Source organism: Dipodomys merriami, unplaced genomic scaffold (assembly GCF_024711535.1).
Source record: "Dipodomys merriami isolate MVZ:Mamm:240054 unplaced genomic scaffold, mDipMer1.0.p SCAF_1761, whole genome shotgun sequence".
NCBI classification, from domain to species: domain Eukaryota; kingdom Metazoa; phylum Chordata; class Mammalia; order Rodentia; family Heteromyidae; genus Dipodomys; species Dipodomys merriami.
The window spans coordinates 61,688-82,409 of NW_027203117.1; the positions used below are offsets into that span (position 1 = coordinate 61,688).

The window sequence follows — 20,722 nt, forward strand, 5'->3', positions numbered from 1 at the left end:
ACAAAAAGAGAGACAGCCAATCCCCAAAGTCCACAAACTCCATAAATCCTCTCCCTGACCCACATCACTACAGCCACAGCCCTGCCTCACCCCTGCCTGGCTGCCCTCCCCAACTCTCCCGCACAGTGTCCTAAGAAATGCTTGCTTTCTCTTGTTCTCCCGGCTTGGGACATGGTGGTACCAGGCCAGGTACCTGAAATCTGCACACCACAGCTGGGTGCTCTTTCCCCCTCTGTCTTCATCCCACAGTGGCTGGTGGGGGCGGTGTCCCAGGCCCTCCAGAGTCCTTCCTGCGCCTTTAGGAAACAGGCTGGGCTGGAGAACAGGCCACTCAGAGCTGGAGGCTGAGCGCTGTCTTCGCCGATGCTGGCAGCATCTCCACAAGGGATCCCGGCCTCTCCTCAGCGCCCTAGGACAGGGGCCCCACAGGGTCCACCCTTCCTGCACGCCCCCTGGGCCTGTGTGAGGTGCGGGCACTGCGGGTCATTCGCGGGGCAGAGTCGAGGCTGGCAGCCGAGGCCCTGTGTTGGCAGGAGGGAGAGTGTGGCGTGTGGTCTGCGCACTGCCCCTGGTCTCCGGGCAGCCTGGGGCCCGTGAAAGGACGAAGCTGGGCTTCTAGAAGCAGCAACTGGAGGATTTATTGGACCCCTTCTTATTCATGGCTCTTTATCTTTGGGTTGTCAGAGGCCGGGAACCAACTCAGCCAGAATTTTCTCCAAAGTGGGGCTCCCCACATCCCAGACCACTTCTCCTCCTCCGTCTCCACTTCCGAATCTTCTAAAACACACAGAACAGTAGGCCTGTGTCCCCCTGTCCACAAGATAATTTACCCAGCACCCAGCACTCCCTGACAGCAGGGGCCACTGGGAGAAAGGTTGCTAGGCGACCAGCTAGGGGGCGTGGCCTCCACACAGGGAGTGAGCCCAGGCAGGTTCCCCCAGGAAGGGCTGGTGTTTCTCCCCCTCCTCCCCAGGTCAGGAAAGTTTGCTAGATCTGGACTCTGTGTCTGAGATACGGAGGAAGGCGTCCTGATAAAACAACAGCATGGGGTCCGCCATCTTACCAGATGGATGTACTGCAACTTCCTGTTGGACCATTTTCTTTTCCTGGGATAGAAGAAGAGGGACACGGTAGTGAGATTAGAATCTATGCTGGACCGATGAGGACACTGAGCAATCATGTGAGGTGAGGCCAGGACTGACCCCACTGGCGGTTCCCCCCAGTTCCCCATAGATAGAGCTCCTTGCTCCTCTGGGATGGCGCAGTGGTCCAGTGGTCCCGAGGGTGAACCAGCCTTTCCCACCGCAGCCTCCTCAGCCTGCGGCCTCCGGGTGGCTGTCAAGGAGGATCCACGCTGGGGATGGGCCAGGGGAGGCCTCAGCTTCTCACCTCCCAACCTGGGGCCCCTGCCACCCCCTCTCTCCTCCTCCCTGCCCCGGACCCTCACCTGCCCTTCCTCCTGAGATACACTGTCCGTTTCTTCCTGCGGGGTGGTATCATTTTGTGCTTCTTCCTCCTTGGGGGCCGTGGTCTGAGGGGAGGCCTGCGAAGTGGGCAGCGCGGCATTCAGACCTCAGCTCTCCTCCTGTCGCCACGCCCGGGGCTGTCCCAGGCCCTTGCTGTCTTTGAGCTGAGCTGGGGCCAGTTTCCCCAAGGGGACTTGCCATGGCCCCCTGGGACTCTGAGTCCACACAGAGTTCCCTCCCCACCTTGCCAGGGGCCTCCCTTACTCTGGAGACTTGCTTCTCACCCCTGAGTTTTTGCCTCTGTAGGAGACAAGAAGTGACACACAGTGTGGTCCCTGGGGGCCCTTGTCTTACAGGGGCACCCCCCCCCCCGTTACTATGAGAATGCCTAACACAGCCACCCACACCCTCCCAGCCCAGACCCACCTGAGCGGGCGCCGGGTAGCACTTATCCATCAGCCCCCACACCGGCCTCACCGTCTCCCCTATGGGCTGCGTGACAAGGAGAGACGGAAGGCTGCGGAGATGTGCCGCTGCCTGGTCGGCAGATCCCCAGACTGTCAGCAGCCTCGAGAATATCTTTAAAAGGAGACTAAGGTTGGGTTTCCGTGGCTCACGCCTGTCATCCTAGCTACTCAGGAGGCTGAGATACAAGGACTGTAGTTCAAAGCCAGCCCAGGCAGGAAAGGCCGTGAGATACTTATCTCCAACAAACCAACAGAAAACCAGAAGTGGTGCTGTGGCTCAAGTGAGGGACAGTGCCCAGGCCCAGAGTTCAAGCCCCATGACTGATCAAAAAAAAAAAAGGAAGATAAGTAGAAATGTTTTGTTTTTGTGGTTTTATTGGGGTGGGTGGGCTCTCTGTGACAAGTCATTCCCAGCCATTCCTGGCTCTTTTATTCAAGGCTAGCACTCCATCACTTTGAGCCACAGCTCGACTTCTGGTTATCTAGGGATTAAATGAAGATAAGAGTCAGTCTCCTGGAATTTCTGCCTGGGTTGGCTTTGAACTGTTCTCAGATCTCAGCCTCCTAAGTAGCTAGGATTACAGGCGTGAGCCCCCAGCACCTGGCCAAAGAACTTTTTTTTTTTTTTTTTTGGTCATGGGGCTTGAACCCAGGGCCTGGGTGCTGTCCTTGAGTTCTTCTGTTCAAGGCTACTAGAACTACTACTACTTTGAGCACAGCCACACTTCTGGTTTTTGAGTGGTTAACTCAGAGATAAGAGTCTCACTGACATTTCTTGCCTGAGCTGGCTTCAAGCCTCGATCCTCAGATCTCAGCCTCCTGAGTAGCTAGGATGACAGGGGTGAACCACCGGTGCCTGGTTAGAACTTTTTAAAATAGATATTTGATTTTTGTTTTAAAAAGGGAATCAAAGTTGAACTTAATGACCTCCAATGCATTTGTAAACAAGAGCTTTCTTGATCACGTCTGAATGGTCACTGCCAAAGATGTACCCCAGGGCTCTCCAGTGTTGCTAGATAACATTTTCCCAAAAGCACAGGACAGGCAGCCAACAGCCTGTGCGGCTCTGTCCTGGCACTGGGGGCGCTGCCGGTCTGCTCGCTTCCCTCCAGACGCCGAGTTTCCTCCTCTGTAGAGTGGCAGCGCTGGGCTGCTGGGACCTTTAGTGCCAGCACCTGCTCCCAACATGTCCCTCCCTGCACCCAGCCTCCCATGCTGTTCTGGCACAGGCTGTGGGGCCTGGGCTCTGTCAACCCCAGTGGGTCACCACTGCCCCATTCACCTCTGACTGTGGAGGACGGGGTCAGGAGTCACGTGTTCCTGTGGGTTTGGTCTGGGCACTACCATAGACAGACAGCCCATGCTGTTGGGGGGTGGGGGGGTGGAGAGAGTGGAATCTTGGAGCAGGACCAGGGGAGGGGATCAGCTCTGCTTTGACACTTTGCCAGAGAAATGGGATTCCAGCAGAACCCCCTTTCACATGTCCTCTTGGTATATGCCTAGGTGGGTGAAGATGATAGACGGATGGATATACATACATACATACATACATACATGATAGATGGATGGACAGACTGATAGATTATAGATGACAGCATAATCCCTATAGCTCAGCCTCCAGGCCCCAGCAGCAGAAGACACTACCTGTGTTGATTTCTCAGCAGTCTCATAGTCCAATGCCGGTTTCTCCATGAACATCTGGAAATAGTAGTACCCCACTCCTGCAGGTTGATGAGAAAGACTAGGGAAAACTTCGAATATGATGTCATTGCTTTTTGTTTTTGTTTTTGTTCAGTGCTGGGGGAATTGAACAAAAGCTGGCTACCACTTGAACCATCCCTAGAGTCCTGTGTTTTACTATTTACAGTACATGAGAACTGACAGCCTTTCAACCCCTTGAACCTTGCTGTAAAAGAGAGATTGCTAGATGTGGTCGCACACTCCTATAATCTCAGCACTCCGGGGACTGAGGCAGGCAGATTGCAAATCTCAGGCCAGCTTGGGCCACATCGTGAGAACCTGACTCAAAATCCAGTCAAAGGCAGGTGCTGGTGCTCAAGCCTGTAATCCTAATTATCCAGGAGACTGAGATCTGAGGATCATGATTTGAAGCCATCCCAGGCAGGAAAGTCTGTGAGACTCTTAACTTTAACAACAAAAAGCCAGAAGTGGAAAAGCCATGGTTCAGGTGGGAAACACTAAGCTTGAGGGAAAAAAAAAGTGCTCAGGGACAGAGACTTTACCTTGTGTTCAATACACAGTACCTGCACCAAAAATAAATAAATAAATCCACGATCAGCAAAGATATTAGGTATTAACTTAAAAATTTGGAAAAGATATATAGTTCTAAAGGTATGCAAGCAAACATCTGAGGCTGGGAAGGTGGCTCAGTGGTAGAGCGCTTGCCTTGCATGCCTGAGGCCCTGGGTTTGATTCCTCAGCACCACATAAGCAAAAAGAAAAAAGCCGGAAGTGGCACTGTGGCTTAAGTGGTAGAGTGCTAGCCTTGAGCTGAAGAGCTGAGGGACAGCGCCCAGGCCCAGAGTTCAGGCACCATGACTGGACCCCCCCCCAAAAAAAAAACAACAAAAAACAAAAAGCAAACATCTGATTTCTGCCCTGGGTTGTTGTATGGTTGTGTGATCTCCATTCTGTTGTTGCTGTGTGGCTATGTGACCTCTGCCCTGTGGTTTGTGTGGTTTTGTGATCTCCATCCTAGAGTGTTGTGTAGCTGTGTGATCTCTATCCTAGTGCATTAGTGGTTGTGCGATCTCGATTGTATGTTGTTGTATGGTTGTTTGATCTCTGTCCTATGTTGTGTGGTTGTTTGATCTCTGCCCCAGAATGTTGTCTTGTTGTGTGACCTCTGCCCTGGGGTGTCGTGTGGTTGTGTGACTTTGCCCTGAGATTGTGTGGTGTGATCACCATCCTAGGGCACTGTTGTGTGATCTCTACCCTAGAGATTAGTGGTTGTATGGTCCTGACCCTAGGGCATTAGTGGTTGTGTGATCTCTAACCGAGGACATTAGCGGTTATGTGAGCTCTACCCTACAGCATTAGTGGTTACATGATCTCTAGGGCATTAGTGGTTGTATGGGCTTCGGTTGGTCTGAGTTTTAGAGATAGAGCAGCGTAGACTTTAGATTGAAAGGTGGGTTCAAATCCTCAGATCACTCTGGGAGGGAAGGAAGGGCCGTGGTGCAGCCATGGCTTTGAGCAATGCCAGGCAGGCCTCTACCAGCCTGGGAACGCTGGGAACCCAGGTGAGCAGCTGGAAACTGGGATGATGGCTCAGGTTCCAGGCCCTGCCATGCCCCACCCAGCCCTCAGCCCTTACCTGCAACAATGAAGATGTGCACCAGGTACAGGGACCTGTGGAGCCTGTGAGAGAAGGCGCCATGAGCATGAGCCCGGCCGCCGGCCCTCGGCAGTGGGAGCCACTTTCCTCCTCCTCTGAGCCGCCAGCCTCCTCCCCCTGGCAGCCTCCACTCAGCGTTGGAGGCTGAACAAATCTCAGGGCACCAGGCCTTGGGCTGAGCGCTGCTACCTGCCTGGCCTAGAGCCCACAATGCACCCCTGGATCCCTCCCTCCTCCTTTCCCCTGCAGTGATTGACTGGGTCTGTCCTGCCCAGAGGGAGAGCCCAACAGGAGAGCCCCCAGCTAAACCCGCTACACCGGACTGGCATCGCCAGGCATTTTGTTCTACATTCCCTCTTTCCCCACAGTTGCCCACAGCTCTGCCTTCCTGCACAGATCCTGCTTGTCCCAAGCACAGAGTAGCACAGCCAGGACAGTGGCTCCCTGATTACACAAACACACACACACACACACACACACACACACACACACACACACACACACACACAGACACATACAAAGACACAGACACACACATACACAGACACACAGACACACACGAGCGCACACACACACACTTACACACATACACAGACAGACAGACAGACACACACACACACACACACACACACACACACATGTTCGGAGATAGCTGTTCACATACACCAAGGCATGTCCCACCTTGCAGGCCAGGCCATCAGCTCTGCTGCTCACACATAGCTCCTTCCCCTTACCCCAATTCCCAGACACCTCACAATCTTCAGCCCAGGTAGGGGATCCCCATCTTTGATTATTTGGGGCCCAAATAACGAACTTTACCCTTCTCTCTGGCAGCAGAATCCCAGCACCATCTTCAGTCTAGGAAGAGAAGAGGGCCAATGGCCACTGTGTCCTGTAGGCCAGGACTCCAGCGCCCCCTCCTGGTGTGTGGCGGGGATGGAGGCCCAGAACCTTCCCCCACAGGGCCCAGCAGGGCATGGCTGGCCAGGGCAGCTGTACCTCAAACTCAGCAGAGTTTGGAAAATCCTCTGGTGCTTCTCCCAAGACCTCAGTTCCCCACCCCACCCCCAATAAACCTAGTTTCCATGCAGAGCAGAGAAGGATTCCCCAGATCAGAGCGGGGGAAGATGCACAGGAAAGGATGAGGGAGAAAGATTCAGAGCTGTTGAAACTGGGCAGAAATGTTCCTAAGTTAAGTGGGTAACTAAAATAGTAAATAAGTAGTACATATACAAAGTAAATAAAAACTACTGGGGCTGGGAATGTGGCATAGTGGTAGAATCATGCCTAGCAAGTGTGAAGCCCTGGGTTCAACTCCTCAGTACCACATAAGCAGAAAAAGCCAGAAGTGGTGCTGTGGCTCAAGTGGTAGAGTGCTAGCCTTGAGCAAAAGCTGCTCAGGGACAGTGCCCAGGCCTGAGTTCAAACCCTAGGACCGGCAAAAAACAAACAAAGAAATAACCTACTAACATTTTCAGGCATGTTTCTGGCTTAAGTAACATTTAAAAATGTCTTTGGAGCTGAGCAGGTTGACTCATGCATATAATCCTAGCCACCTAGGAGGCTGAGTTCTAAGGATTGAAGTTCAAAGCCAGTCCAGGTAGAAAAGTCTATGAGACTCTCATCTCCAGTTTACCACTAAAAAGCCAGAAGTGGCACTGTGGCTCAAGTAGCCTTGAGTAAAAGTAGCTCAGGGACAGCGTCCAGGCCCTGAGTTCAAGCCCCAGGACTGGCACAAAATAATCACCACCACCACCATCTTAGGAATGGTGAGGGAGACTTCACTATCTCATAATACCTCTCTCTTGGAAATCTCATTCGTAGTGTCAAAAGTCCACATCAACTGATGCTATTGGGGGTGTCCCTCGGGAAAGGGCCCGAGGTGGCCTGCCAGCTCCCCATCTCTACAGAAACTGCCTCAGATTCTCTCAGGGAGTCGCGCTCCCTGCCTCTGCCTCCTCCTGCTCTGCTTGGCACGCAGCGCAGCAGCTTGGATGGAGGTGTCCTCCACTTCCTGCCTCCAGAGCCCCCCGCCCCGCACCTGCTCCCCATGACCCCATTCCTGTGCTCCCCACCGTCTGGGCTTCTCCCAACCTGGGTATTCAGGGATCCCTGGTCTCCCTCCATCTCTTCTTTCCCTTATTCCCAGGCCCTTCCAATCAGCACTGTGACAAGATCAAGGCCTCATTCTCACTTAGGTGGTAACTTTGCCCCTTTCCCACCAATCTTTCTGCAAGAGCCATCTGCAGCGGGGGGGGGGGGGGGGGGGGGGGGGGGGATCTTCACAGCTCTCCCCTCCCTCCCCTCCTGTGCACTACCCCACCTCTCTCCTCCAGTCTCCTCGTGAGGGGCTGTGATTTCTCACCCTCTGCCATTGCTCCCACATCCCGCTCTCCCTCTGCCTGGCCTCAGTGCTGGTGCTGCTCTGAGCTCTTCTGGAGTCAGCCTGTCCCCAGTGCTGAGAATGATCCAGAAGCTCTCAGTCCTGCGGCCTCAGATAGCAGAGGCTGCCTGACTGTCTGGAGGTGGGGTGTCTGCCCCCCTGGGGGACCCATACTGTCCTCTGGGGCCTCCCGGAGTGAGAAGGCCACCATTGTCTCAGACCTAGTCCTGGGTCTTATGTCTGAGACGCATCAGCAGCTCGGGTGACTGCGTCGCTGGCTGAGTCTGGCACTCAACGGCCTGCACACTGTGTGAAGGCCAAGTCTCTTGTCTTAGAGAAACCCGCTAGCAAGGGATTCAACAGGAAGCTTTGCCAGTCATTTATAACAGAGGACACGGGTCTGTCAGCTTGTGCTGAAGGGCTTAGAGTGTGGGAGAGGAGAAGCAGGGGCCGGGCCAGTAGGCCGGATACAAGGACACCTGTTGGCTGATTGCATGGGGTTGGCAGGGCAGCCCCGCCCGCTAACCAGACTCACCAACCCTGATCCTGTCTAGTGATTGGCAGAGAATCCTTTGACCATCAGCATCCACGCAGCCTGCCCGGCTCGAGGACCCCGTGTGAGGGGCACTGGAGCGCAGGCTCATGCACGAGCCAGGCACTTAGGCTCTCCTGTTTCAGGGAGAGTGGCATCTGAGTGTGACATCATGTCTCAGGGGCTTTGTGACAGGGCAGCCTCTCCATCCTTGGCCAGTGTGGCCTGGAACTGGCCTCAAGGTTGTTTTAAATGTCACCACTCAGGAGTTGGTCCTTACATGAGTTCCCTTCATTAAACACCATGGGTGCTGACTGAGCAGCATCAACGCACCAAGCTCTAAAGAGACACAAAGACACCAAAGTATTAAAGACTAAGACTCTGTCCTGTCGTATAATCCAAGAATCAAAAGCCTGAAATCCCAGCTACTCAGGAGGCAGAGTTGAGGACTGTAGTTCAAGGCCAGCCCAGCTAAAGTTAGTGAGAGCCTCCATCTCAATCAATAAGCTAAGCATAGTGGTTCATGTCTATAATCCTAGCTATGAGAGAAGCACAAGTTGAAAGATTTTTTCAGACTCTATCTAAAATATGAGAAAAAAAAAAAAGAGGTGTGCCTCAAGTGGCAGAGGGACTGCCCGTGTAAGAAAAAAGAAAGAAAGAAAGAAACATAGTCTAAGAACTTGTAAATAGCTGGGAATGTGGCTTAGTGGTAGAGTGCTTGCCTAGCATGCATGAAGCCCTGGGTTCAAATTGCTCAGTACCACACAAACAGAAAAAGCCAGAAGTGGTGCTGTGGTTCAAATGGTGGAGTGCTGATAGCCTTGAAAAGCAGCTCAGAGACAGTGCCCAGGCCCTGAGTTCAAGCCTCAGGACCGGCAAAGAAAAAAAAAAACAACAACCTTGTAAATAACCATTCATCCAACCACTCAACCAGTGTGTATATAGAAAGGAAAACAGGCTGGATACCAGTGGCTCACACCTGTAATCCTGACTTCTCAGAAGGCTGACATCTGAGGAGCATGGTTTGAAGCCAGCCTGGGAAGAAAACTCCTTGAGATTTATCTACAATTAACCATCAAATTTGGGCTGAAGGCATGACTCAAGGAGTAAGGAGCCAATCATGTTCTAGAAAATCAAGAAATCTTGAGACCCTGAGGCAAGTCTTTGTACTAGAAAGAAGAAAAAAAGCTGGGTGCCAATGGCTCACACCTGTAATCCTAGCTACTCAGGTGGTTGAGATCTAAGGACTGAAGTTCAAAGCCAGCTGGGCAGGAAAGTCTGTGAGACTCATCTCCAATTAACCACAAAAAGCCAGAGGTGTTGCTGTGGCTCAACTGGTAGAGAACTCACCTTGAGCAAAGCAGCTCAGAGACAGTGCCCAGGCCCTGAGTTCAAGCCCCAGGAGCTGCGTGCACTCGCGCGCACATGCACACACACACACACACACACACACACACACACACACATACACACACGCGCAGACCACTGTCAAGATCTACCACAAAGGTCTTTAGAGGAAGCAGACTCAGTACCACTCATAACAAATAACACACAAACACAAACAGAAGGGATTTCCTACATCTAAGGCCAACCAACAGTGTCCTCCATCAAATGACATAGGTAACAGCAGACCAGCGGACCAGTGGAACTCCTTAGGCTCCCTAGTCCTAGTTAACCAGTAACTTCCACCCCAGATGATGCCACACACACACACAGAAAAATTGCTCTTGTGGGGTCCTAAGGCCCACCTCCTTAAACAGGGGTTTCAGTGTGTTTAGAAGAACTCACCCAAGCTTGGCTAAAGGGTTGTTCCATCTTCATTTTATTCTTTCTCTCCTTTTCTTTGTGCCTGTCTATTATGACCTGGGAGCAAGACAAGCAAGGCAAGATTAAAGGTGACAAAATAATTTTAGTTACAGTACTTATGCCAGAAAAAGTGCCTGCAACTACCTTGTCCTGGGCTAGCTACCCAGAACCCAGAGCAGCCTCGACCACCAAATTTCCAAGCCTCCAATGGGCAGCCCAGACCTTTATTAGTTGTTCTGCAAACCTCAGTCTGCAAACCTCCAACCCCGGACCTCCAAAGCTCCAGGAAGGTTTTTCCTTCTCTTTCCTTCCTCCACTCTCCACAGGCCTGCCCTGCTCTGGTAGAGGCCTCTCTACAGGCCTCAGGCCTCTCCACAGTCCTGCCCTGCTCTGATAGGAGCCTCTTGCTGTCTTTCTCCTCCTGCTGTCCCCCCACTGCTCAGAACACGCAGCCTCCCCCCCACCCCCACTCCAATGAGTCTAAAGCTTTCAACCGCCACTCATGCACCGCCCCAAGTTGCCCACTGTCCAACCACTTCTTGACATCTAGACAGCTTGCCTGATGGGCCGGTGACATCAGCCTCTCGATGCCACGCCCCCTCCAGGGGCACACCTTATGGGGAGGTGATGTCAGGCTTGATGCCCCGCCCCCTCTGGGGGGCACACCCTATGGGGAAGTGATGTCAGCCTCGGCACACACACACACACACACACACACACACACACACACACACACACGCGCACACACACACACACACCGCCCCCTGCAGCGTGGTTGGTTGGCCGCAGTGCTATGAGATCAGCACAGGGCGACTTCGGCCTGGCCAGTAATTACATGTCCTGGGGCCTGAACCCTGGGGCCCGACACTGTCCCCAGGCTTTTCTGCTCTACTACTTGAGCCACAGCTCCAGTTCTGGTTTGTTTTGTGGGTGTGGTTTATTGGAGATCAGCCTCACAATGGCTTTGAACCACGATCCTCAGAGCTCAGCTAGAATTACAGGCACGAGTCACAGCACCCGTAAAATAAATCCCTTTTCTATCTTTCTCAAAGCTTTCCCAGGAGTGGGAGCCATGCATTTGCAATCTGGAGGGAAAACGAAGTCCCAGGAAGTAACTGGGCCTCTCTCCCTGCACGCCCGCATCTCCGCCGGGCTTGTCCTAGAACCGAAACCCAGGACTTCCCGCAAACCTCAAAGTCCAAGGACTTAGGGTGAGAACCCTCCCTGTCCCGCAGGTTGAGTGTTTAAGTTGGATACCAGAAAGTCAGTCATGAATGCAATGTTAACTTAAAAACATGGACAGCAGCCGGGCTCACGGAAGGCTGAGACCCGAGGACCGCGGTTCGAAGCCCGCCCAGGCAGGAACGTCCTGGGAATCTTATCCCAAATGAACCCCTGAAAAGCCCCAAGTGAAGCGGTGGCTCGAGTTCAAGCCCCGGAACCGCACACACACACAAAAGACACACGAGGACGGCGATCATGTCATACTCGGCCTTCCAGCCTGGAGCGCGCTGACGTATTCCCGGCAAAACGATCCCCCCCCACCCCCCCGCACACACACACACACCGCAGCGCCCGCGCCGCTGTCACCTCCTCTGAGCCGGCGAGAGAAACCCGCGGAGGAGGCGGGACGCAGGAGGCGGCGGGAAGCAGCGCCCCCTGGCGGCGGCGGCGGCGGCCTGCTGAGTGCGAATGAGCATGCGCCGCCCGCAGGTCACTTTCCCACGAGACCAAAGTTTCCAGCCAATGGGAGAGCTCAGCACCGTACTCCTGCCCACCCATGGCGCAGAGGGCGTGGCGTCTCGCTTTAGCCAATGAGAAAAGGCATTGGGCGGGGGCGCACGCGCGTCAAGGAGCGCGGAGGTGGTAGCTTTTTCGCAAGATGGCGGCGCGCGGCCTCCGGCAGGCCGCCGCTGCGGTCGCCAGCTCCTCGGTGAAGCCCATCTTCAGTAGGGACCTGAACGAGGCCAAACGGAGGGTACGCGAGCTGTACCGCGCCTGGTACCGGGAGGTGCCAAACGCCGGTGAGGGGCAGCGGCGGACGCGGGGACCGGAGGCTGCTCACGGCCCAACGGCCGAGCTGAGGGCCCCGCGGGGGCCGGCGACCCCGGTGCCCCGGGAGCGGGTCACCGCGCCGGCGGGGACGAGGCCTGGCGGGGCTCCCGCGCGGGGGGGCGGGGGCGCTTAGGGACGTGGTGTGGGCGACGCGGCTCAGGACGCCCCGTCCCAGGCCGCCCCGCCGGCCCCGGGAAGCTTCTCAGACGCCTTCCACCCGGAGCCAGCCGGGCCGCAGCCTCTGGCCGTCCCCCCACCAGCACTGAGCCGGGCGAGGGCGCTGACTGCCCCAAGGTCGTCCCGGAGTCCGGGGTGACCTTCCAAGTCTCCAGGGGAGCGGTCCCCCTGTCGGGGTGCAAGCCCGCCCCCGCCGTGCCGTCCCCGGTCGTGTTCCGTAGGCCTCCCCTCCTCTCGGCCGGCCGCCCCCCTCCCCGCCGCGAGCCCCTCTTTTGGCTTTAAATGGCCCTGTCCGGCCTGTGCCCTTAAATCTGTCCCAGTACTGATTCAAAGACTGGGAACTCCCCCGCGCCGTCCGGGGCAGTGCGGGGAAGAGGCCCAGAGCGCAGACCCCCGTATTCCCCACCCACCCTCAGCAATGTCGGGCTGTGCATGTTGTTAGTGCTCTCCGTGCTCATCACGGCTCGTCTGAGGGGGAGCGTGTTGTGTGTGTTTTGCGCATGGGAGCACTTGGTTCTTCCCTGCCTGTGTGTAGATAGTGGAGCCTTCACAGTCCTCCAAACTCTGCCTGTTAGGCACCGACAAGCTGTGTGATCCATGCCCTGCCCTCAGAATAGTCACCTTTGGAAAGTTACTGTGTTAGTAGGTGAATACACCCCAAATGATAAGGGCCTGGCATTAAGCTAACAATTGTTAATATTGGCTGAGGTGTTTTGCTATTTCTGCTGCTGACCTACAGAAGGCTCCCTGAGCAGCCCAGTTCTTTGCTGTATGTGAACTGTGCTACTGTCAGCACCCCCCTCCTCTTTTTTTTTTTGGCCAATTCTGGGGCTTGAACTCAGGGCCTGAGCACTGTCCCTGAGTTGCTGCTGCTGCTGCTTTTTTTTTTTTTGTCGGTCGTGGGGCCTGAACTCTGGGCCTGGGCGCTGTCCCTCAGCTCTTCAGCTCAAGGCTAGCGCTCTACCACTTGAGCCACAGTGCTACTTCCGGCTTTTTCTGTTTTTATGTGTCATGCATGCTAGGCAAGCACTCTACCACTAAGCCACCTTCCCAGCCCCTCCCCCTTTCTGAAACAGGGTCCTGCAGCCAGCCCTGCCTCTTCCTCCTCAGTGCTAGGATTACAGTCATGTGCCACCACAGTGACTCTCACACCGACCTTTTGAGAGATTGCTGGTGACCAGAATTTAATCCTACCTGGTGTTAAGAAAGTGGGAACTATGGAAGTAGTGTTTTGCTGTGCAGGGGCAAGCAGATAACAGGTGTGAGGGGCGGGCACAACAGGAAGTGGGAGAGGTGCATGTGCAAGACCCTGGGTTCTGTCCCCAATGCTGGAGAAAAAGAAAACATTCGGGCACAGTTGCCTGCCTCCCCATCTGTTCAGGAGGCTGAGGCTGTCATGAGGGTAGGCTGAGTGACTTAGCTCAATCCCACCTCAAGCAGCAAGTAATACCAACATTCATAAAAAGCTCAGTCAGTGCTAGAGGTGGATGTAAACATTTTATGTTACGCAGTCTCTACAGTAGCTCTGAAATTTAGGTATGTTTGTCTTCATTTCATTAATAGACTCAGAAAATGACGTATGTAACTTGTGGACAGGGATGGGAGGGGAAAGCTGGGGGAAAGCAAAGGAAGGGGTGACATTGTCCAAAAAGAGAAACGTGCTCATTACCAGACTTATGAAATGCCAACCCCCACCTTAATAACAATAATATATTAAAAATAAGAACAAAAAATAAAGATAAACTCGGATACAGCATTGTTAACTGACACAGGATATAAATGAGGGAACTGGCATTTGAATCCAGGTTGTTCCGACTGTGCTGTCTTGCTATCTTTCAAATATAATGGTCTGGCCAGTCACTGGTGGCTCATGTCTGTAATCCTAGCTACCCAGGAGACTGCAATCTTCGTGGTTTGAAGCCAGACTGGAAAGAAGTCTGTGAGACTTTTTTTTATCTCCAATAAACTACTCAGAAAAAGCCAGAAGTAGAGCTGTGGCAAGTGGTAGAGTGCTATCCTTGAGCAAAAGGAGCTCAGGGACAGTGCCCAGGTCCTGAGTTCAAGCCCAGGAGTGGCATTAAAAAAGACACACACACACACACACACACACACACACACACACACATGTGCGTGCATGCATGTGTGTGTGTGTGGTCTGTTTCCCCAAACAATGCAAACTCATTGAGCCTCATCTTACATGTCGCATCTCCAGGCACAGAGCTTAGGGTCAGGCTATTGGTGTGTGGAATGAATGGACAACCTGTCTGTTAATGGATATTTATTGCCTTATGTTTTTAAAAAACATGTTTAAACCATGTAATTTCTGAATCATGTTTTCTCTTTAGTGCATTTATTCCAGCTAGACATCACTGTGAAACAGGGGCGGAATAAAGTTCGAGAGATGTTTATGAAGAATGCCCATGTCACAGACCCCAGGGTGGTGGATCTTCTGGTCATTAAGGTAACTGGCCCTTCCTGACCAACTTGCCCCTTGTTTCTCAGTCTTCCCAGATGAACAGGTAACTGCTACTTCAGAGGAGTAGTTGGAGTTATCATCTTGTTAAATAGATGATAAGAGCCAGGCGCTGGTGGCTCACGCCTGTAATCCTAGCTACTCAGGAGGCTGAGATCTGAGGATCGCGGTTCAAAGCCAACCCGGGCAGGAGAGACCGTGAGACTCCTATCTCCAATAAAAACCACCAGAAAACCGGAAGTGGCGCTGTAGCTCAAGTGGTAGAGCGCTCGCCTTGAGCTGAAGAGCTGAGGGACAGCGCCCAGGCCCAGAGTTCAAGACCCACGACCGACAAAAAAAAAAAAAAGATAAGATTGTTAAAGGAGAATCTACTGTGGCTTACATTTTATAACTAAAGAACAATGCAAAGAAAAGTTTGAGTACATTTTGAATGCAGCCCCTGGAAGCAGAGCAGCAGCTTTACCTGGGTGCCAACTTACAGCTAGAACTGAGGAATTCTGTCTTATATAAATGGGGAGCAGTTAGGGGCCTGGTTCTATCTCCCCAGCCAGTCACATTGCATCAGTGTGGGGACCTCAGTGTAGGCCAGGAAATAACATAGAAGAGAAATGTTAAATAGAAATTGGAGTTAAACCAGTCAAGTTATGCAGGCACGGTTACATGTCAACCTGAAAGTCTCCTCTTTGCATCTGTTCACCAGAGATAATATTTGAAAGACCTCATTTTCTAGATACAGGAACAACTAGATAGAGCAGTTATTTGCCCAAAGTCATTTATTTATTTTATGTATTTATTTATTTTTGGGGTCCAGTCGTGGGGCCTGAACTCTGGGCCTGGGCGCTGTCCCTCAGCTCTTCAGCTCAAGGCTAGCGCTCTACCACTTGAGCCACAGCGCCACTTCTGGCTTTTTTTTCTTTTTGCTTATGTGGTGCTGAGGAATCGAACCCAGGGCCTCAGGCATGCAAGGCAAGCGCTCTACCACTGAGCCACCTTCCCAGCCCGCCCAAAGTCATTTAAAAGGTCCATGTCAGCCAGGCACTAGTGGCTTACACTTGTAATCCTAGCTACTCAGGAAGCTGAGATTCTGAGGATCACAGTCCTAAGCCAGCCCAGGCAAGAAAATCCATGACTCTTTTTCTCCAATTAACTACCTCAATTGGAGCTGTGGCTCAATTGGTAGAGTGCTAGCTAGCTTAGAGCAAAAGAAGCTTAAGGACATCACCCAAGTCTTGAGTTCAAGCCCTAGCCTGGCACCAAAAAAAAAAGTCTGTTATTTATTGAATTGTAATCCCTTTGTACAATTACTTAATAAATTTTTTTAAGTGTGTTACAAAGGGCTTAGTTACTAAGCTAAAAAGACAGTCTACAAGATGGGAGATCTTTCATAATTCTATATTCTGACAGGGGTTAATACCCAGAATATACTAGGATCTCAAAATAATCCAAACCCAATAATATTAATAATCCAATTAATAAATAGGCAAAGGAGCTAAATAGAGACTTGTCAGAAGAAGTAAAAATGGCCAATAATCATATGAGGAAATGCTCCACCCCAGGCCATAAAGGAAATGTGAATCAAAACAACATCAGGATCAAGAAAATGTGAATTTTACTCATCCATCAAGAAAAATGTTATTTACAGGGAAATGGGTGGATCTGGAAAAAAAGTTAGATTCACAAAGGGCTCTCATATGTGCAAGTTAGATATAAATTATAAGCATGACAACAAACACAGGACCATATGCATATATACACAAATTAAGTTTGGTATATGCAGAGGAGGATTCCAGTGGTATAACTCCTCTGAACTGACTTAATAATTTAACACAATGAATACCAGAAAATAAACATGAATTGGGGAAAAGTGGATGAATACAGAAGAAATGAGCAGGGAGGGCTGGGAAGGTGGCTCAGTGGTAGAGCGCTTGCCTTGCATGCCTGAGGCCCTGGGTTCGATTCCTCAGCACCACATAAGCAAAAAGAAAAAAGCTGGAAGTGGCACCGTGGCTCAAGTGGTAGAGCGCTAGCCTTGAGCTGAAGAGCTGAGGGACAGCACCCAGGCCCAGGGTTCAGGCCCCACGACCGGACCACCCCCCAAAAAAATATTCTCTACAGAAATGAGCAGGGAGCTGGTGGCACATGCCTGTTAGCTTCTCAGGAAGCTGAGATCTGAGGGTCTTGGTTCAAAGCCAACCAGGACAAGAAAGTTCAGGAGACACTTATTCTCCAACTATCAGAAAAAACCAGAAATGAGATGGGGCTGAAGTGGTAGAATGCTAGTCTTCAGCAAAAACAGCTCAGGGATAGCACCCAAGCCCTGAGAGTTCAAGCCCCATGACTAGCACAAAAGTGGGTGTGGGTGTGTGTGGGGGGAAGGGGATAGATAGCTGAATAAAGAAAGGTGAGCAAATAGTCATAATATTCTGTGTGCATATGTGAACCTTGCGCTCTGTGGGGTTGGGACAAAATGGAGAGTCATGGAAGGGGCGACTGATCAACACGCACTGTACTCATAAGCCCACATGTTCAATTGAGACTCCTTTGTACAGCTACTTCAAGGGAATTCAAAAATAGTCTGGGTCAGGGGCTGGGAATGTGGCTTAGTGGTAGAGTGCTTGCCTAACATTCCTCAGTACCACATAAACAGAAAAAGCCGGAAGTGGCTCAGCCTAATTGGTAGAGGAGCTCGGGACAGCGCCTAGGCTCTGAGGTCTGTGTCAAGCAGAAGAGAGTCCTGAGCATCCCTGTTGTACACCTTTGACTTAACCACATTGACCTGTCCCCTCCCTTGTACAGGGCAAGATGGAATTGGAGGAAACGATTAAAGTGTGGAAACAACGGACACATATTATGCGGTTCTTCCATGAAACAGAAGCACCACGGCCAAAGGATTTCCTGTCCAAGTTCTATGTTGGCCACGACCCGTGACATCACTCAATGAAAAGATACATGTGGATATTTAATTGTTTTAGAGTACAAATAAACTCATTATTTGACTGTCAGTTCAGGATAGAGCTCCATGGCAAATTATTTCTCTGCAGTCTCTCCTTTGCGAAAAAGTGAGGTTTTGGCATATGTATCAGTTCTTTTTTTTTTTTCAAATGTGCATTGGGTTTTTGTTCTTTTGCTTTGCAGGGAAGGGAGGACTAGGGTTTGAACTCAGGGCTGGGTGCTGTCCCTTAGCTTCCACTCAAGGCTGGTACTACCCACTTGAGCCACAGTCCAGTTATGGCTTTTAGTGGTTAAAGTATCTCATAGATTTTCTTGCCTAGGTTGGCCTTGATCTCTAAATACTACTGCCTCCGCCTTTCAAGTGTTGGGATTACCAATATGCACTACCCTGCCCTACCGCTTAGTTGTATTTATACGGACTTTACAGTGGGACATTTGGTGTGCAGGCACAGGAGAGCCGACAGGATGGGCTGTTTTCATATCAATACTGCTTCCCCCACCAAAGGGTGTGTTCCCTGGGTTCTGAATAAAATGGATGCTCAGAGCCCTAGCCCCTCCACTTGGAACAAGCACCTGTCCTTAAAGTGAAATTAACTTCCTACTTCAGGCAGGCTTCTGAGGCACAGCTGTTCAGTACATGCAGAGCAAATAACATTGCATGCAGAGCAACTGGAGCCTGTGCAGATTGAGGAGCCTCAGCCATTTTCTAAGTCACACACAGCTGATGTTTATTATAATTATTCACAATCTGGCAGGTGCTTTTATAGTGTGCAGTGCACAGCATATCTCAGGGGACCTCTCCCAGAGCCTCAGGATCTGGGCTGTGTTTCTGGACCATGCAGGAGGCAAGGCTGAGGTCTTTTCCAAACCCACACTTGATAGGGAAGGAGGAGAAGGCTGAGAGCATCACCATTTCTTCAGCAGTGCTTTCTCCTTTCTCCCTTCTCCCTCCATGCCCTGTAAGAAAGGGAAGCAGCCATGAACTGGGCAACAGACAGATTGGTTCTTCCAAACATGGAGAAAGGCAATGTTGAGTGCCTTTATTTGTGCATTGAGCAGGCATGCACCACAGGTCAGACACAGAGATGAACAAAAGGCACTTTCCCTGCCAGCAAAAAACTCAGTCTGGTAGAAGTGGGTTACTGCGCATTTAGGAATATAATAGCTAAGTGCCATAAACCTACAATCCTACCTACACAGAAGGATGTAACCTGAGAATCAAAGTTCGATGCCAGCTGGGACAGATAAGCCTAAGAGACATCTCTAGTTAGCCAGCCAAAGGCCAGAACTGGAGATTAGCTTAAGTAGTAGAGCACTATCCATGAGTGAAAAACCCAACCAAGTGAAAACTTTCAGGAGCAGGGGAATCGATCAAGTCCAAAAATAACCACAACAAAAAGGGCTGAAGATGCAGCTCAAATAGCAGAGTGCTTGTTTAGTGACTGGAAAGCCCTGAGTTCAAACACCTCTACCTGAAAGTTACCAGGCAATCTGTAAATTGGTTGTCACTTTCATACAACTTAAAGAAAAATCCAAAACACGAATCACCACTTGTGCCAATCCCCTGAACCTTCTACCCTAAATGTCCAAATGCTGGTATTTCCACATCGGATTTGCCATCCCACTTCTTGTGCCTGTCCAGTTGGGGGAAAAAAGTTACCTGTTAGTCGTCGTCATCGTCATCCTCTGGGACAAAAATGTCATGTTCCTCTAGTAGAGCAGCAAAGTTCTTGCTTATGAGCGTCCCGACGTATAGAAAGGGGATCACAATGGAGAACACACGGAGGAGGCCAAAGGACATCTGCAGAGGGGTACAATGGTGGCTGTGAGCTCCAGAGCCCACTCTGGCAGGACCACGGGAAGTCCTGGCCCCTCAGAACATTTCCTCCGGTGGATCCCAAGAGCCATGGTAGGCCACTTGATATTAAAATCCTTGGAGAAATTTAGAACAAGTTGTGGCCATCAAAACAGATGTGGTAAAGAAAGGCACTGCAGACATCTAAAGTTTATTATCAGGTACAACCTACAAGCAAGCAAGAACATTCAGAAGACCATAGTTGGCTCTACCAGAAGATACTCAAAACAATTACAAAAAAGCATTGGGAAGGTGGCTCAGTGGTAGAGCGCTTGCCTCGCATGCACGAGGCCCTGGGTTCGATTCCTCAGCACCACATAAACAGGAAAAAAAAAACTGGAAGTGGCGCTGTGGCTCAAGTGGTAAAGCGCTCGCCTTGAGCTGAAGAGCTGAGGGATAGCACCCAGGCCCAGAGTTCAGGCCCCACGACCGGACCCAAAAAAAAAAAAGGTTGCACTTCCCTTTATTTACAAACACTTCACAATTCATTGTTTTCATCTCAACTGTAGAGGACAAAGCGATTGCATGACTTCTCTCTGCCCCAGGGGAATGGCGCACCACGCACATCACGACCAACTAGTGCAAAATGCAACGTTTGCCCTTCAACTTCTGCCTCCGAGCCCCTTCTCCCACCTGTCCACACAACCGGTAGCGCAAAAATGCGTCCCTGGTCCGCCTTCCGGCCTGTGCCGAGCCTACGATTGGTCTTTGCCCCTGTCAATCAGCATCGGCCACACGCACGCCTCACAACGATTGGCCTTGGCCCTATCGCCCCGCCCCCGAGCAGACACTCACTTTCACAGGTTTGGGCAAAATGGCGCCGCTGCGGGTAACGATGACTGACCTAGATGGTACCAGGTTCGGGCCTGATGTGCCCTGTACTACGGAGACATCTCCACCTTTCTTCCAGCTCGGCCCCCTCCGGAGAGCGCCGGATCGGACAGACGCCAAAGCCAGCCAGCGAGCCGCTCCAGACGCCATCTCCCAGCTCCGCCCCTCGTCCCGGCACCCGCACCCACCTTCACGGCCCGGCGCCGCCCTCGGGAAGGGCGCCTCCCCAAGCCTCGCGAGACTTGTAGGCGCTAAGAGAAGCCCAGGCGCAGCGCTTGCGCAATGCTTCCCATCGCTGGGCGTGTCACTGGGTGACGTCACTGCCCCACCCCCCCCCACCCCCAGCTCTGACGGGCGGGGTCCCCAG

At 51.9% G+C, this 20,722-nt stretch overlaps 3 protein-coding genes across 3 annotated transcripts; 1 reads left to right on the forward strand and 2 right to left on the reverse strand.

Annotated features, from left to right (window-relative positions):
- Positions 1-437: 437 nt before the first annotated feature.
- Positions 438-11,794, reverse strand: LOC138829777 (uncharacterized). Its single transcript, XM_070026302.1, has 9 exons — positions 11,603-11,794; positions 9,995-10,069; positions 6,111-6,149; positions 5,271-5,314; positions 3,578-3,674; positions 1,893-1,958; positions 1,448-1,543; positions 1,064-1,106; positions 438-777 (listed from the first exon to the last, which is right to left on the reverse strand). Exons 1-9 carry the CDS (start codon positions 11,792-11,794, stop codon positions 653-655), a joined length of 777 nt encoding a protein of 258 aa, XP_069882403.1. The 3' UTR covers positions 438-652.
- A 75-nt stretch (positions 11,795-11,869) lies between these two features.
- On the forward strand, positions 11,870-17,719 carry LOC138829785 (NADH dehydrogenase [ubiquinone] 1 alpha subcomplex subunit 6). The gene is made up of 3 exons (XM_070026314.1): positions 11,870-12,036; positions 14,590-14,705; positions 17,514-17,719. Exons 1-3 carry the CDS (start codon positions 11,895-11,897, stop codon positions 17,643-17,645), a joined length of 390 nt encoding a protein of 129 aa, XP_069882415.1. The 5' UTR covers positions 11,870-11,894; the 3' UTR covers positions 17,646-17,719.
- A 652-nt stretch (positions 17,720-18,371) lies between these two features.
- On the reverse strand, positions 18,372-20,537 carry LOC138829786 (essential MCU regulator, mitochondrial). Its single transcript, XM_070026315.1, has 3 exons — positions 20,320-20,537; positions 19,330-19,470; positions 18,372-18,626 (listed from the first exon to the last, which is right to left on the reverse strand). Exons 1-2 carry the CDS (start codon positions 20,503-20,505, stop codon positions 19,333-19,335), a joined length of 324 nt encoding a protein of 107 aa, XP_069882416.1. The 5' UTR covers positions 20,506-20,537; the 3' UTR covers positions 18,372-18,626; positions 19,330-19,332.
- Between the last annotated feature and the right edge of the window lie 185 nt (positions 20,538-20,722).

Coding starts and splice junctions, on each gene's coding strand:
- LOC138829785 (XM_070026314.1), top strand. CDS start 11,895: ATGGCGGCGCGCGGCCTCCGGCAGGCCGCCGCTGCGGTCGCCAGCTCC. Junction 12,037..14,589: donor CCGGGAGGTGCCAAACGCCG/GTGAGGGGCAGC, acceptor TTTTCTCTTTAG/TGCATTTATTCCAGCTAGAC. Junction 14,706..17,513: donor TGGATCTTCTGGTCATTAAG/GTAACTGGCCCT, acceptor TCCCTTGTACAG/GGCAAGATGGAATTGGAGGA.
- LOC138829786 (XM_070026315.1), bottom strand. CDS start 20,505: ATGGCGTCTGGAGCGGCTCGCTGGCTGGCTTTGGCGTCTGTCCGATCC. Junction 19,471..20,319: donor TTTTGCCCAAACCTGTGAAA/GTGAGTGTCTGC, acceptor ACCCCTCTGCAG/ATGTCCTTTGGCCTCCTCCG.
- LOC138829777 (XM_070026302.1), bottom strand. CDS start 11,794: ATGGGTGGGCAGGAGTACGGTGCTGAGCTCTCCCATTGGCTGGAAACT. Junction 5,315..6,110: donor TTCTGCTGCCAGAGAGAAGG/GTAAAGTTCGTT, acceptor CTTCTCTCACAG/GCTCCACAGGTCCCTGTACC. Junction 1,544..1,892: donor GCTACCCGGCGCCCGCTCAG/GTGGGTCTGGGC, acceptor CCCACTTCGCAG/GCCTCCCCTCAGACCACGGC.